General features: G+C 40.7%; 1 protein-coding gene across 1 annotated transcript; it reads left to right on the top strand.

Moving 5' to 3' along the window:
- The first annotated feature begins 8449 nt into the window (after positions 1 to 8449).
- On the top strand, positions 8450 to 13485 carry fosaa (v-fos FBJ murine osteosarcoma viral oncogene homolog Aa). Its single transcript, XM_084096010.1, has 4 exons — positions 8450 to 8650; positions 9187 to 9396; positions 9691 to 9798; positions 11392 to 13485. Exons 1-4 carry the CDS (start codon positions 8555 to 8557, stop codon positions 12040 to 12042), a joined length of 1065 nt encoding a protein of 354 aa, XP_083952136.1. The 5' UTR covers positions 8450 to 8554; the 3' UTR covers positions 12043 to 13485.
- Positions 13486 to 17603: the final 4118 nt, after the last annotated feature.

Below are 17603 nucleotides of genomic sequence, written 5' to 3'. Positions count from 1 at the left end.
AAAACATGATCAGCTCAAAGTGTCTGAATCATTTTTGGTCCCAAATGTTTATAAATGTTACTGGTAGTCACTGTATGAAGAATTTTTGGGTACAATATGTCACAGTTTACTTTATTTTGCTCTCCTCACTTACATAAATGAACTATAGTGTCCTGCACACACTAGTTAAAAAATATATAAAAACTTATATCTGATCTATAGCTGTATGAATATGTTTTGGTTTGACTGTTCATCACTTGTCATTATTACTGAGTTCAGCATCTGATCTGTAAGATCAGCAATCAGATCAACGTGTGATCGCCAACCAGTGGATCTCTGAGCTGAGTGAGTGAGTGGAGGCGGGGCTCATTTGCATATTCATAGAACCACATATACTAAATGAGGCAAGGGTGTCGAGTTACATTCAAGATATTTTATCCCTTTTTTTTTCAAGGAAATTTTCATCGATCTGTCCCGACTTCACAGGTTGGATGTCCGACTTCAAGCAGCGTTCCAGGCGTTAAAGTTTGTTGTAAGAACCGTTATTTATTTGTCCATTCTCTCTGAAAAGATGCCTTGTATACGTGAACACCGGTGCCTCGAACCGCTAGAGTTAGCTGTAAAATGCTTACATTTAAAAGTGTAATCCTGCTTTTTCTCTCAAAAATTCCCAGTGAATCATGGGATAGACTAGGTTGTGAAGATTCCACTCATTATATTCTCTCTAATGTTTTTTTTTTTTAATAATCAATTTATTTATTTTTAACTTGTCCCTCAATTTATTGCCCACCCTGTTACTTTTAACTACTTTCCCTTTAATTTAAAGTTGGAAAAATGAAATGACATAATATCATAAAACAGTCATCACTTCTTTGGCAGGAAAACAACTTCTATTTTTTAGCAATTTCTTTCAAATTTGATTTGGTCAACCTTAGTACGGGAAATATGAAAAAAAGTTTTTTAAATTACAGTTTTAAAGCCCATGCAGTTCTTTATGAGATGAATCTTCTATAGCTCCTGTTGCTGACACACGGTTCAGTGGCTGATGTTATATCCACCCTGTTAAACCTGAAGACACTGAGAGTGAACATACAGTGATCGGGAAAGTAATTTATGTTTAAAGTTGAAGAAGTAGTGCATTTAAAATTATTTGGCCGTGTTTTACATATTGTTTCCCATCTAATTCCAGTTCAAAATAAAGTAATAATGTAACTGGTTGTATGTGAGAGATGGAAAATCATCCATCCATCTATTCTTTATTTCACACTGTTATTATTTTGTCCACCCTGGTAAGCAGGTTTTTTTTTTTTTTACACAATAATTTCATAAAATCAGCAAAAAAACAAAAACAAATTAAAAATTCAGTGCACACTTGATGATGGGGTGATCTGTTTGTGTTTAATGTTGGGGTTTGCCAGAATTTAAAGTGCTTCTGTTGTCGAGTTTTGAGAGGTTCCCGTTGTGCTGGAGAGATGTGCTTCAGTCCAAAAGAAGACCAAGAAACACTGACGTTATGCTGAATGTTGCTTTCTTTAAAAGCAGTAACTGTGGTGTTGCTGATGCCATGATAAGCTGTTTGTTAGTTAATTACCAAGTTAAATTGATTTAATGATTTTTTTTTTTTTTATTTGGGTCACTTTTTCTTAGACAATTGACATGAAATAAGTTCACAGTTTTATGCTCACATTATTAGTACACTATATTAGTTTATAAACTTAAATGCAATTGGCCATTTTATGGCAGTCAGTTTCTGCAATTGAAGTGCAAATTACTACAATTGTGATACCGCCACAATCAATTATGAAGAATTTTCAAACACACTGTACACAAAAAGATTTGAAATAAGGTGTCAGCCAATCATAACAATGGTGATAAAATGATTCATGCTGCAATGCATGCTGGGAGTCCTGGGTGAGTTTTGTCTTGTGCTGGTACCCATCATGCATTGTGACATTAAACTTTTAATGTCACCATCGTTGAGATTCATATGCTGATTCTTGATGTCTGTGTGTGTCTGAATGTTAGAGTATAGTTCAAAAATATGTTGTGCACAATGTGATTTTAGAAACCTTCATAATGGATTAACTCAATTTTGCTGGTTCTCATGCTGTAAAACTACGTCTATCAAAAATATAAACTTAACACATCATATAAACTAGATTTTGGATGAGATCAGTGAATCTGGCCACTCGATGTTGATTATATCACTGTCAACACATGACCAACATCACCTGACTGTATTTTCTCTTGGTTTTTCTTGACAAATGTGCTTTAAAAACACAAAATCAGCCACTCTTTTGAGCCACGATTTTGAGCCACTCAAAATCAAACACTGTTCACCACAATGGTGACTTCAAACAAATCCATTCTTTTTTTTAAATAAAACGTCAACATCTAAACCTCTGATAATTCTCAATGAGAACTTCTGTAGATGTCTGACAGAAATAGAGGTGGAAACTCCAGGGGTCAGAAAGTAAAAGTCCTGCCATATGTTTATTCCACCCATGAACTTAGCCACCTGATTTCACTAATTAGTTCTAATTAGCTAGTATCTCCTGGCTGACAAACTGTGCTAATTAGCAAATCCAGGTGATTGGAACAAAATACAGAGGAGGACTTTTACTTTCTGAACCTGGACTTTCCACCTCTGGACAGAAATAAAGTCAAAGTAATAATAAGTGAAGATGATAATGCCGTTTGTGGAGTTGTTTAATCGTCCTCTGCTGAGATCTTGAGTGATTTAATGCCTTTTATCTTCAGTCAGTTGTAGTTATATTGCAGTAACAAAAACAACAAATGTTACCCACTATGCATTTTCTATGGTAAATTACTGTTTTAATGGAAAACGGTATATTATATAATTTGGCCGTTTTTTACATCACAGTTTTACAGTGTATTATAAAGTGTATTTATTTGTGTAAAACAAAAACGCCAATTGCCATAACAATGTCAGCTGTTCTGAGGCTTCCTACACCATAAACTAAACACAGTAATGAACAATGACGTCGATTTTACCATATCAATGCGAGCGCCTGTCCGATGATGAAACACTGGAAGAACTAGTTATTCAACCCGAACCTCCATCGCAAGGACGACTCGAGCAGGACTCAGTGTTTCTCAGTGATACACTACTCAGTTTGAGGTGCATTATATGAGATGTTGCAACTGTAATTCCTCACCATCACCATTAACAAGTGCATGTCCATCAACAAACCGATTCTTTTTTTTGTACTAATTTATTTACAGAGTATTTTTGTAATATATTGCGGTGAATACGTGGAAACTGTATCAATAACAGTGCATGCATGCAATACATTAGCCGAGCTCTAGCGTGAATGACTGATGTGAATGACTGATGTGAATGGCTGATGTGAATGACTGATGTGAATGGCTGATGTGAATGACTGATGTGAATGACTGATGTGAATGGCTGATGTAACATAAACGTTGGTAAAACAGATCTTGCTCCATGCTTAATCTTTCCTCAAAGTAGTGAGAACGACAGACAATCTGCATTAATAGACACAGTTATAGGTAATAGTGGCCCACAACTGATTAGCAGAAGTATTTCAGTAAGACAGTAATAACGTGAGTTAGCCAGTTAGCAGGAGACCTACACAATATAAAACTCAAAACTAAGTATTTTGAACACCATCTTTCAAGAGCAAGCGGTTTGCGAATCCTGCATTGAACTCCGAGATTTGAGAATCAGTCGTCAGTGAATTAAAGGGAACACAGCAAAAGTTTAGGATTATACTGCTGTGATATCATGGTAAAGATGAACTTTAATCACTGATTCTTCACTGAAAAAAAAAACTGGCTTTACCTTCACATTGTAGAGCACAGCGTCTTCTCGACATGATGCTGTCCAGTATCCACAGGAATCAGCTGCTGGTTTAAGGTTCAAGTTTTCCCTGGTGTCTGCGCGTGCAATAAGTGGGCGGGCAATATGCTAATGTTTCATCTTGACGTCACAACGAAACGGCTTATGACTCGTTTGAAAAATAATTAATTTCATTGACTCAGAGTCGACTCTTTCTTTTGAAAGAAAATGACTTTATATACGGTGCTCTTTCAGATTTAAAACTTTGCAGGATGTTTTCATTCACTTAGAGCTGTTACACACTACATGAAAGGTCATTTTCAAAAATCCATAATAGGGGCCCTTTAAAAAAAACTCACATCAGTTCAACACGAATCACATTTACATTTAGTCATTTAGTTATTTAGCAGACGCCTTTGTCCAAAGCGACTTATAAATTAGGACTGAATTAAGCGAGTCATCGTGAAGAGACAAAAACAACGCAAGAAGTGCTCAAAATACAAAGTTCAGGCATTGCTCATAGCCAGACTAAAGGAAATTAAAGGAAAAAGAAAGATTTTTTTTATTTTTATGAGGTTAAGTGCTCACGGAAGAGATGGGTTTTCAGCTGTCTTTTGAATGTTGTCAGGGATTCTGGATGAGGGTGGGGAGAGCGTTCCACCAGCATGGAACCATGAATGAGAATGTTCTGGAGAGTGATTTTGTGGCTTTCTGTGATGGAACCACGAGACGTCGCTCTTTGACCGATCGTAGGCTTCTGGTAGGGATGTAGACTTGTAGGAGTAAGTGAAAGTAGGAGGGAGCTGAGCCTGTGATAGATCTGGAAGCAAGCGTCAATGCCTTGAACTTGATGCGAGCAGCGAGAGGTAGCCAGTGCAGAGAGATGAACAGAGGAGTGACGTGGGCCCTCTTGGGCTCGTTGAAGACAAGACGAGCTGCAGCGTTCTGGATCATTTGTAGAGGTTTAGTTGCGCATGATGGAAGTCCAGCCAGAAGAGCATTGCAGTAATCAAGCCTAGAAATGACCAGGGGCCTCATTTATAAACTGTATACAAACTATATACAAACTTGACAGGAAAATGTGCGGTCCTTCACGCAAACTCTGACCCAGGCGTACGCACAAAAACGGGTGAAATGAGAAAATGGCAACACCGTCGGTAGATGGAAGAAACATGTGAAAGTGTGTGAAAGTGTGTGCATCTGGCGCATCAGTGTCCCCCTCCGCCTCAGTCACCACTCCACTTAATAGGGATTCCCCAATAATTGCCGCCAGTCTCTCATCAAGAGGGGTCAGCTCCGGTGTCCCCTTTCCCCCACTCGCTAGACGCTTTTTTGCATCGACTTTGATGTCCGACCATTTCTTTTTTATTTCGTCCACGGTCCGAGGTTGTGAGGCTGCAGCATTGGCGGCGTCTGCAACCTTTTGCCACTCAAGTGCCTTTTTGGCATTAGTAATGCCCACACTGTGCCCTCCAAACAACATTTTACTCCTCTTTTCCACCTCGCCAACGATAATTTCTACTTCACATTGAGTGAAGTTACGTTTCTTGGTTTTCCTCTCTGTGTTTGCCATGATTTCGCAATCGATGAATATTAACTTGTGGGCGTTTCACGGACTATTTATGGGCAACTATGGGCGTGACATGAAGCCGCAAAAGCTGCGCTACATTTAGAATTGATTGTGATTTCTAAAGGGAAAACTGCGTAGGACGTGCGTGCGCACGGTTTTATAAATCCGAATATTTCTGTGTGTACGCACGTCCTATGTTTCATCCATACGCCACTTCTGATGCAAATCCTACGCAGTTTTATAAATGAGGCCCCAGGGCCTGGACAAGAAGTTGTGTTGCATGCTCAGTTAGGAAAGACCTGATCTTCCTGATATTGTGCAGTGCAAACCTGCATGATCGAGCTGTCTTTGTAATTTGGTCTGTGAAGGTCAGCTGGTCATCAAATATTACTCCAAGATTTCTGACCGACCTTGATGGGGTGATTGATGATGAATCCAGCTGGATAGTGAAGTCGTGCTGTAGAGACGGATTGGCGGGGAGGACGAGAAGCTCCGTCTTTGCCAGGTTGAGCTGCAGGTGATGTTCCTTCATCCATGCCGAGATGTCCGCCAGACAGCTTGAGATCCGTGCCGCTACTGTGGGATCATCTGGTTGAAATGAGAGGAAGAGCTGTATGTCATCAGCATAGCAGTGGTAGGAGAAACCATGTGCCTGTATGATGTGTCCCAGTGATGTGGTGTAGACGGAGAAGAGGAGGGGTCCCAGCACTGAGCCCTGAGGAACCCCTGTGGTCAGTTGATGTGCTTTGGATACCTCGCCTCTCCATGCGACCCTGAAGGACCTACCTGTGAGATAGGACTCGAACCAGTGGAGAGGAGTTCCTGTGATGCCCAGAGATGAGAGGGTGGACATAAGGATCTGATGATTCACAGTGTCGAAGGCAGCAGATCCAGGAGAATGAGAACTGAAGATTTGGAAGCAGCTTTTGCGATCCGTAGGGCTTCTGTGACCGACAGTAGTGCAGTCTCAGTTGAATGCCCTTTCTTGAATCCAGATTGGTTGACATCCAGCTGGTTGTTCAGAGACAGGAAGGATGTTACTTGGTTGAAAGCAAATCGTTCAAGTGTTTTCACAATGAATGGTAGGAGAGAGATAGGTCTGTAATTCTCTACAAGTGATGTGTTTAGTGTTTTTTAAGCAGTGGAGTTACGCGAGCCTGCTTGAATGCTGTAGGGAAAGTGCCAGTATGTAGGGATGAGTTGATGATGTGTGTGAGTACTGGGAGAAGTGTGGGAGAGATGGCTTGTAGAAGGTGTGAGGGGATGGGGTCTAGAGGGCAGGTGGTAGGATGACTGGAGAGGAGAAGTGTAGATACTTCTTCATCGGTTAGCGGAGAGAAGGAGGGGAGAGGGTTATTGGCTGTGGAAGGGGGCGGTCTGGGTTCCTGTGTGTGTGGAGCTGAGAATTGACTGCTGATAGTTGTTGTTTTGTTGGTCAAGAAGTTAGCAAAATCATCAGCCGTTAAAGAGGAGGTGGGTGGTGGTGGAGGTGGACAGAGGAGAGAGTTGAATGTCTTGAAGAGTGATCGTGTGTTAGAGGAGCTGTTGATCTTGTTGTGGAAATATGAAGATTTTGTGGCATGAACATCAACAGAAAAGGAAGAGAGCAGAGATTGATACATACTCAGGTCAGATGTGTCTTTTGATTTTCGCCATTTCCTCTCCGCCGCCCTGAGTTCGGTCCGGTGTTCACGAAGAACCTCAGATAACCAGGGGATGACTACAATATGGATCTTACTGGGAGTTGTAAGTGTAATAACATGATATTCAAACGAGTTGTTGTTGCATAGAGAAGAGAGAGTTGAGTATTTCCAATCGTTAGAAATGAGAAGACCTGTACCCCCACCCCTCCAAAAACTGGCGAGGGGAGTGAGAGAAAGTGAAGTTGTTTGAGAGAGCAGCGGGGGTTGCTGAGTCTTCTGGACGAATCCAGGTCTCAGTCAAGCCCGAGATATTAAGAGTAGTTTGAGATGCAAAGGCTGAAATAAAGTCAGCTTTATTGACTGCTGACTGACAATCCCATAGACCCACAGAGAGAGAGAGAGGTGTGTGTGAGGATGAGAGAATGGGACGCAGATAAGCAGTATTGCGCTGCCTTCTGTGCGTGATGAAAGAGCGTTGTCGAGAGACAACAGGAATGTATTGAAAACACTGTAAACTCACATTCTGTCTACATGATCATTACATTATGCCATTCAGTGAATAAAATGTCTGACATAATGCCATCAGATATCGGCTATAGAACCTTTTCAGGTTGGTTATGTTTTGCTATCTGCGCAATATGCTCATTTGTATTACTGACGTCTAAACACGTTTTGCAGAGAAAAGCACAAATGCACTGCACAAAACACACAGCAGCAGCTTCAGCCCAGACACATGCTCACATTTCTCAGCACTGGAATCCCAACACGTAGTTATCCTTATATGGCCATTTCCTGTTTGACAGTGTTACGTCACTGCGTGACGCGTGAGCAGGTGCAGATGCTGAGACTGGCGGGGAGAGCGACGCACATTAAAATACACTTGATTATATGCGATTGCAAAACATATAATCATCAATAAAATAATTTCTACTAGAAAGTTGGTCCAATGTCTTTTTTAACCTTTCTTTCACTCCCTCATTTTCACATTACTCAGTAGTTTTTGTAGCTGCATTACATGACAACAGAACACAGATCAAATGCTGTAGTGTCGAATATGAGCATCAGTTTGCATGAAATGATTGCGTTTTAAAATAAGTCATGCATTATTCAAAAGGACTTAATGCATGTCTTTATGCATATCAGGGTCCATCAGAATTTTATGAATGAATATGTGGCACGCACCACGTTTCGTCCTCTCAGGGGTTCGCCATCGATTCAGCGCGCGCAGCTTCACTACGGTAACATCTGTTCCAATCGGCATTTTAGTTGGATATGGATGAAAGAATAACAATTCATATAAAACTCTTACAGAAAACTCTTTTTTCTTTGCATGTCGTTTAGAGCACTCCCCAAGCGCGGAATGGTACGGCCCGTTTCATTCATAAAATTCAGGCGGACTATAAATAGGAGCTCGCGGAGCTGAGTGTCACTGACCAGGTTTATAAACCTGGAGAGAGCGACTGCAACATCACGAAGCGAGGGATTCGGACCAGAAGAGCTGGAATCCAGTCAATAGTTGCGTCTGTTTGTGCTGGAGAAATGTTCCTGAGCAAAGCTAATTCTGATCCGGATTCCTCGTCCTCTTCTGCCGGGGACGCGCGCGCGCACAGACCGATGGACAGCAGCAGCACACAGGTATGATGCTTTCACTTTCATCCATACATCATAATAACATCCACGCCATGATCGATGCATGTGGTTTAATATCTAATACATAATACAAATGCATTCTTGGAGACTATATTGTTTCTTATTCAAACATTTAGGCTATTATTCTGAAATGTTATTAAATATTTATATATTTTGAATAGGCTAGCACACTATTGCAATGTTGGTGCTTCATCTGTTTATCAGATGTTGAATGTGATGTTGTGTCGCGCATCCTTTGCAATGCAGTGAAACATGGTAAAGCATTGTAAAAATGCAGCTGTTCATTGAGAAAAATAAATCCAGCGAGGAGAGCCCACAGCAGCTCTGCGTAAGCATTGACGTCAGAGACAATGCAAAAGTTAAATATTGATCAGAGGGCTATTTTTAGATGTTCGAGTGTATTTAAAGAAAGAGTCATAAGTGTAAACTTAAAAAAAAGTCATGCATTAATAAGAGACCTGGTATAAATAAGTGTTGTGTTTATGGAGCTATAACGATATATTTCCGTCGCATCATCGCAGGGCTCGTGCGTGGATGCTGAGTCTCCGGGCTCGTTCGTTCCGACGGTCACCGCGATCTCCAGCACGCCAGACCTGCAGTGGATGGTCCAGCCCACGGTCATCACGTCTGGGTCTCCGTCTCTGGGAAGAGCCGAAAGCAACGAGCCGGCAAAGAGCAAGGTCGCTGGGAACAAGGGGAAATGCGCTGGCAGAAAGAGCAAGAGCGAGCAGGTATTTCTGCGTTCACTGCATGTCTGGCACGCGTGCTGATCTGTGACTGTGAAGCATGTGCCTGCATGGGATTGATGGGGATGCAGCTCTAGCTCTGGCATGTTGCCTAGACCAGCAGCATCCAATTTATATTCAGGTCACAGCGAGTCTGCAACAATAGACTATTTTTAGACGCATTGCAGAGAAACACGCTTTTGCCATTGCGTGAATAATTGGCGATAGAAGTCAGGCATTTTAGCGAGGCGCGCACTGATTCTTCGAGATGACAAGTGCAATTCGTCTTGCTTTGACTAGCTCTCTCCGGAGGAAGAGGAGAAGAAGAGGATCAGGAGAGAGAGGAATAAAATGGCTGCAGCGAAGTGTCGCAATAGACGGAGAGAACTCACCGACACCCTGCAGGCAGTGAGTACAGACATCACAACATCACCTTTAACAGCTACAGTTCATTCAAAAACATGAACGCTCTTCTGTCTCTGTTTACTCACCCACTATTGAAAACATGAACCCATGATACGACGCTGTTTTGCGCCATCCCAGCTAACAAAATGTTATACATTGTAGGCCTAATGCCATTCTGAATGTTCTCTGAATGTTAGAAACTTAATTTTTTTTCCCGTGTATTTAATTTTTTTGTATTTACATTTTTTTGTGTGTGTGTGTGCAAACATTCTGGGAACGTTACTTTAGAATGTTCTGAAACAGTTAACATCTAGCAAATGACAGATAATAAACCTTCCATAAACTATGTATAGGCTAAATAATGTTTTAGTGCCTTTACGTTTTGAGAACATAATTAAAGACCCTGATAAATTTGAATGAACATTCTATTAATGTTACTGGAAGAACGTTTGTTCATAACTTTGCGGGAAACTTGCCAGAACATTAAAGTTCATAAGAACGTTCCCTGTTAGATGGGATTGTACAAGGCTTCTGAAGACATATGATGTACATACCAAGAACAGACCCAAATTTAAAGGTTAAGTATTAAAATCAAAATAATGATTGTTTTCAGACATTCGCTCAGACCAACAGATTTAGACTCACCGCCCAAACTCTTGTCACAAATGTTGTGTGGTTCAAACAAACAGAACAATATTTACAGGCGTATCCACCTTTATTTTGAACGTAAGAGCTTAACTTAATGTGTGAGGCATCCGGTGTGAAAAGATTCCACAGACGATGGACCTTTTTGCCCACCAAATTGTGCTGACAATTCGTTAATGTGAACACACCCCTTAAATGTTAATAGCCCCCCCCCCCCCCCCCAAAAAAAATCATCAATTACTCACACATGTTGTTCCAAATCCATAATAATTATCATTTTCTTTTATTTACTTACTTCCTTAAACTTACTTTTAGCATTTATATTTGGTCACGGAAGCTCAAGCATAAGAACCAATGAAGTTCATTTTCGCACATCACGTCTAAGCTTTTGCAAAAACCAATGAGGTTTGTTCTTTTGTGTCTGTATGGTCGAGCTTCTGTTTATGTTCGCTGATCGATGTTTATACGTGAATAAAAGCCTAAATTAAATCTGTTCATCATATAAAGTGATTGTGTCTCTTCTGAAGACTTGGATTAAACTGCTTGATTCATAAAGATTTATTTTACGATCTCTTTATGAACGTTTTGAAGCATCAGAGTTTTGGGTGAACAGACTTTCAATCTCTCAGATTTCATTAATATCTTCATTTGTGTTCCAAAGATGAACGAAAGTCTTACAGGTTTGGAATGACATGATGGTTAATAATTGAGTGATTTTTGAGTGATTTTAAAGATCACTTTACGCCATAAAGGTTTGGAACGACATGTTCATTCGTGTTCCGAAAGATACACAAATGTCTTTTGGAATGACATTAGGGTTTCGTAATTGAGTGAACTATCCCTTTAAGCCATAAAGGTTTGGAACGACATGAGGGCGAGTGAATTATTTTTGGGTGAACAGCTCCATTAAATCGGTCTGTTTGTGGAATAACCCAGTTTTGTTTTCTCCAGGAAACAGACAAGCTGGAAGAGGACAAAGCAGCCCTCCAGACTGAAATCGAGAACCTCCTGAAGGAAAAGGAGAGGCTTGAATACGTTCTCGCCACTCATAAACCTCTCTGCCAACTGCCTGAAGAGCTGGACTGCCTGTTTCCAGACTCTCCTCAGCCACTTCCAACTCCGGAAACGGGCAGCAAACTCCCAGAGGATAGTCCGCAAGACGCCTCTTCCCTGCAGGACTTGGAGATCCCGACAGTGCCGTCCACCGCTATTTCTGGGAACTCCAACATCTTGTTGTGCTCCAGTGCCGAGGTCAGTTTGTGTGACCTCGAACCCTCTCTGGACGTCAGGGATGAGTTCCTCTCCTCCGTCGACGAGGACCGGGTCTCGGCTCGCTCCGTCCCCGACATTGACCTGACCGGCTCGCTGGGCATCACAGACTGGGAAACCCTATACAAGTCTGTGGCCAATGATCTCGAACCTTTGAGCACCCCTGTGGTGAGCACTTCCACACCTTCTTGCAGCAACTATCTGTCTGTATTCACCTTCGCCTGCCCCGAGCTGGACTCCCTGGCCGAGGGACTGGATGGTTGCAAAGGTGGCGTGACCAAAGCAGAGTCTGGCGTCGATATTCTCAACTCTCCGACCCTTCTTGCCTTATAAATGCAAGTGTAGATGATGTAATGTCACGATATTGTTCTTAATATCTATTGGATATCGCAGTGTTATGACGTCCAGATGTGTGATGTTGGTGTGAAGCCTATGGAAGTTTGTTTCCGCCACGGAATAAAAAATTACAAAGGTAATTGCGACTTTTTATCAGGGTTGCAGGGTCTGCACAACAAAACCTGCCCAATTGCAAATCAAATCTAGCCCAATCATGGCCAAAACAAGCGTCCAATCATGTTCCAGAGGGGTTTCCCTGGTAAAACTGGGCGGCAACAGTGTAAAAGTAGCCCAAAATTCGGACACTTTTTTACTCACAATTGCGAGTTTACATCTTGCAATGCTTTCAAATTGTGAAATATAAACTCGCAATTGGGAGTCATAAAGTCTGAATTTGCGTAAATATAAACTCACAATTCTGAAAAAGAAAAAATGACCTTAAAATTGTATTATTTTCTGACTTTATATAACACGCAATTGCAAATTTATATCTCACAATTCCGAGAAATAAAGTCAGTTGCGAGTTATAAAATCAGAATTGCGAGTTTATTTCTTGCAATTCTGTCTTTATTTCTCAGAATTGCGACTTTATATCTCGCAATTTATAAAGATATATAATTTATAATTTATAAAATATAACTTGCAATTGCGGGTTTATATCTTGCGATTTTGACTTTATATAACACTCAATTGCGACTTTATATCTCACAATTCTGAGAAATAAAGTCAATTGTGAGTTATAAAAGTCCGAATTGTGAGTTTATATCTTGCAATTTAGTCGTACTCACAACTGTGAGTTTGTTTCTCAGTTCTGAGAAGAAAAGTCAGAATTGCGAGATGTAAACTCACAATTGTGAGATTAAAAAGTCGCAATTACTTTTCTTTTATTCTGTTGGGGAAACACGCTTCCATTGAAGCCAGCTGTTCCATGTAAAATGTGAGGGTCGGGGTATTACTTTCTTCCAGATACATTTGATGTAGCCCAAATACAAGAGCATGGACAATTATCTTATTCGAGCAGATATGAACTATGTTCTGGTTTGAAAAGCATGCACAAGATATCATGAATATATATATATAAATATATATAACATATATAGTATATATGTATCAGTTCCATATATGTTTGATCTGGTGCTAAGTTCTGTGGAATTGACTGCAGTTTTGTGTTTGTTTTCTATGGCAATAGATTATCGACTTGTGTTGTGCTTTAATATACAGTCATCAGAGTTATCACATACCTCAGTGTCATCATTCGACTGTGTTTTCACATTGTTCTTAAATGTTTAGAGTTTTCCATGAAAACATCCAGTGCTATATCGATGGAGATGTATTTTATGATAATTTATTTTTCTACATTTTAAATTTGACTTCTTTGTCAAATGAAAAGAACAGAAAGAGCATTGATTGCTGAATAAATATTCACGATATACAATCATGCACTGGTGTTCTTGTGTCCTTTGTTTCTAAATAAATTGCTGATAGAAAGTACAGCTTAATATTTGACATGTGAAGAGTTCATTTGCAAAAACAGATTTTATTAATTTTCATACATCGTGTTTTTTTTATTGTGCATATTTCAAGTAATATTAATCAAACTGCAGTTGGGTTGTTTTTATTAAGTAATAATAACTTATAAAATTAAAGTTCATTGAAAGTCTGTTTTTTATATATTAAAAGTTTGTTTTTTTAACAAAAGCAGATAACTCCACATTTCATGTTTCAGAGTGAAACAAAACCAAGTAATTGCTTTTTAATTGCATTTAAGTGCAATATTTAACATTCTTTAACTTAATACAAGTAGGTAAAGAGCAGTAAAAATAGCCCATTAATTAGCTAAATTTAACATGACAGAATTTCCCTTCACTACTGTAAGTAACTGCTTTAGCAAGGTTGTAGAAAAAAGTTTAAAGGTCCCATTGCTTGAAAATTTCACTTTATGTGGTTTTTTAACAGTAATATGAGTTTGCCTAGCCTGCCTATGGTCCCCCAGTGGCTAGACGTTTTGATGGGTGTAAACCAAGCCATGGGTATTTTACAGAAAATGAAAGCTCAGACGGGCGAATCTGGAATATTCCCTTTATGTCGTCATAAGGGGAAAGGTCACCTCCCCTTTCTCTTCTTTGCCCGCAAAAAGAATTTGGCCCGCCCATGAGAAAATGAGTTGCACAAGCGCGATATTGGTTTTTCCTCGAGAGACATCATGGCTTGCGAGCGAAGCATGGCAGTTGCTCAGTGTTTGGATGTACAAATGAACACAAAAGTAGTTCCTTCATCCGAGCCTCTGAAGAACCGTGGGTTATGTGAATTTCTGATGTGTAATTGTTCAAGTTCAGACAGATAATCTTTCTCTCAAAGTCGTTCAATACTGTTTATGCATCAGTAAATCAAGCCAGTGACTAAACTATCAACTTCACGTCGTTTCTCTTAGTAGGATGAAAATAATCTTACTTAAACTGTCATTAAAATATATACAGAAACAAAGAACAATCCCTTTCCAATTGCCCAAGCTGTCAATCACATCTGGACACTTGCCAAAACTCGTTATGAAATCAGTGACGCTGTTACGCTGCACAACGAAGCTCTTACTGTACTTACCTCGTGTTTGCATTGGTGAAAGCATTAGTGAGAGTGCAGAAACTGCGTTGCAATGATAAGATCTTCATTCACGCGATCAACAGGCTGTCATCTGCTCAATGCTCATCACTGCAACCTTTTATGTGATGGGAATAGATCTAAATACTTTAAAAACTTCTCACGATTCGTTAATCCCGATAGCTATAATAGTAAAAACGTGTAATAGCTGCAATAGTAAAAGTTTTCGAGAGAGTTCCACATGTAATGCTAGCTATTTCATATGCAAGCATGTCAGCCAATCACAGCAGTGGGCGTTTACACTGAAGTCTCACAGCCAATCACAGCAGTGGGCGTTTACACTGAAGTCTCACAGCAGCCAATCACAGCAGTGGGCGTTTACACTGAAGTCTCACAGCCAATCACAGCAGCGGGCGTTTACACTGAAGTCTCACAGCAGCCAATCACAGCAGTGGGCGTTCACACTGAAGTCTCACAGCCAATCACAGCAGTGGGCGTTTACACTGAAGTCTCACAGCAGCCAATCACAGCAGTGGGCGTTTACACTGAAGTCTCACAGCCAATCACAGCAGTGGGCGTTTACACTGAAGTCTCACAGCAGCCAATCACAGCAGTGGGCGTTTACACTGAAGTCTCACAGCCAATAACAGCAGTGGGCGTTTACACTGAAGTCTCACAGCCAATCACAGCAGTAGGTGTTTACACTGAAGTCTCACAGCAGCCAATCACAGCAGTGGGCGTTTACACTGAAGTCACTGAAGTCTCACAGCAGCCAATCACAGCAGTGGGCGTTTACACTGAAGGCTCACAGCAGCCAATCACAGCAGTGGGCGTTTACACTGAAGTCTCACAGCAGCCAATCACAGCAGTAGGTGTTTACACTGAAGTCTCACAGCAGCCAATCACAGCAGTGGACGTTTACACTGAAGTCTCACAGCAGCCAATCACAGCAGTGGGTGTTTACACTGAAGTCTCACAGCAGCCAATCACAGCAGTGGGCGTTTACAATGAAGTCTCACAGCAGCCAATCACAGCAGTGGGCGTTTACACTGAAGTCTCACAGCAGCCAATCACAGCAGTAGGCGTTTACACTGAAGTCTCACAGCAGCCAATCACAGCAGCGGGCGTTTACACTGAAGGCTCACAGCAGCCAATCACAGCAGCGGGCGTTTACACTGAAGTCTCACAGCAGCCAATCACAGCAGCGGGCGTTTACACTGAAGTCTCACAGCAGCCAATCACAGCAGCTGGCGTTTACACTGAAGTCTCACAGCAGCCAATCACAGCAGCGGGCGTTTACGCTCACAGCAGCCAATCACAGCAGTGGGCGTTTACACTGAAGTCTCACAGCAGCCAATCACAGCAGTGGGCGTTTACACTGAAGGCTCACAGCAGCCAATCACAGCAGTGGGCGTTTACACTGAAGGCTCGCAGCAGACATGCCCCTTCAAACAGAGTATTCAAGTCAGAGGCTAAAATCAGGCTAAAATGCCTTTTATTTCTAAATTATAACAACTTTTGATCTAAAAAACATACTAACATTATAAGGGCACCCCAGGAAACATTCTAAAATAATAAAATAATCCATGCAATGGGACCTTTAAGCTTTTATTTTCCTTTTTATTTTCCTTTCTGCTGTAAAACGTGAACCCTTGATGCAATGCCAGAGGACATTATCAGCTTTTGTGACAAAACAACGTGTTTAGGGTTCAGAACGTATTCAGTATGTGGAGAATAACTTTTTTTTTTTTAACGTGACATTTATTGTTTTTATTGCAACTCTTCAATTTTCATACAGCTAAATCCCCTAACGTTGATGTCCCTACAAAAACAGACCTATGTGTAAAACTCTTGGACGTGTTTTAAAGGTTCTATGCCACAAACTTTACATACTTCACATACTTTTGAAAATCCAACGTTTAGTTGATCCAAATCGAACGTAGAGTGCTCATTGTCACAGTCGTAAACGACAGCTTGCTTTTTCCATAAGGGGGTTTGGCATCACGGCATCTTTGACCGTTAAAGAATGCGACACACTCCCGGAAATCCTGTAGAATTCAACCAATCAGATGACGACTTCGAAAACAGTTACAGTCTGCGGGATTATCTTATTTCAGTGCACTTTTATTTGATATGATTGACAGTATTATCTAACAAATATAGCTACAAACCATGGGTCCAAGCACCAATGGCTCATGTGGACGATTACAATTGAAATTAATATTTTCAAATATAATGTGGTTTTTACAGCAAAGCCTGTCTTGAATGTTCACTGATAGTTAGAGTTAGATCAGGTTCAGCAATAAACACCTGGTGTACAAAAAGACAAATTACTTCATAATAGATGCGATCCAAAGAAAGGCGGTGTATGTGGACTCATGCTAAACACTTACATTTAGAAAAATTGCATGTCATAGAACCTTTTCAAATGAGTGAAGTTTCGAATGAGAACAAATGTAGGCGGGGCTTGATTGTGTCTGTGGGGAATTGATTGGATGGTTGTGGTTTGCTATTGGCTGATCTCATGTGAGTGACAGGTTATAGCCTCGCCCACATCATCAGAGAAGAGAAGAGATGCTGCAAGAGGAACTTATTCTGATGCCAGGAACATGAATTTAAAACAGTCGCCAATACAGGCATTTTCAAGCGCAAGAAGACGAGAAAGAGAGATCAATTCAGTATTCACGCGCTGTCTGAGACATGGATTTGGGTTCGCGCTTCGGATTTTGCGCAGAGAAAACGTCCCACACAGCGTGTAACATTGGTTTCCCATTCGTGTCTTCTTGCTCTTGAATATTTAATTTGGCAAGGCTTATACTTTCGTGACGATGCAGCACTTGCCCGTTCATGTTCTCACAGCGTTGCATTGCTAGAATTCATAAAAATATGGCGATTGACACATTTCATATAGCTAATTCGGTAACACTTTATTTTACAGTGTCCTTGTTACATATGTAACATGT

Source organism: Abramis brama (genome assembly GCF_963993115.1).
Source record: "Abramis brama genome assembly, chromosome: 21".
NCBI lineage: Eukaryota > Metazoa > Chordata > Actinopteri > Cypriniformes > Leuciscidae > Abramis > Abramis brama.
The sequence above is the reverse complement of the archived record's forward strand: the minus strand, read 5'-3'. Positions and strand labels throughout refer to the sequence as shown.

Coding starts and splice junctions, on each gene's coding strand:
- fosaa (XM_084096010.1), top strand. CDS start 8,555: ATGTTCCTGAGCAAAGCTAATTCTGATCCGGATTCCTCGTCCTCTTCT. Junction 8,651..9,186: donor TGGACAGCAGCAGCACACAG/GTATGATGCTTT, acceptor GCATCATCGCAG/GGCTCGTGCGTGGATGCTGA. Junction 9,397..9,690: donor GAAAGAGCAAGAGCGAGCAG/GTATTTCTGCGT, acceptor TGCTTTGACTAG/CTCTCTCCGGAGGAAGAGGA.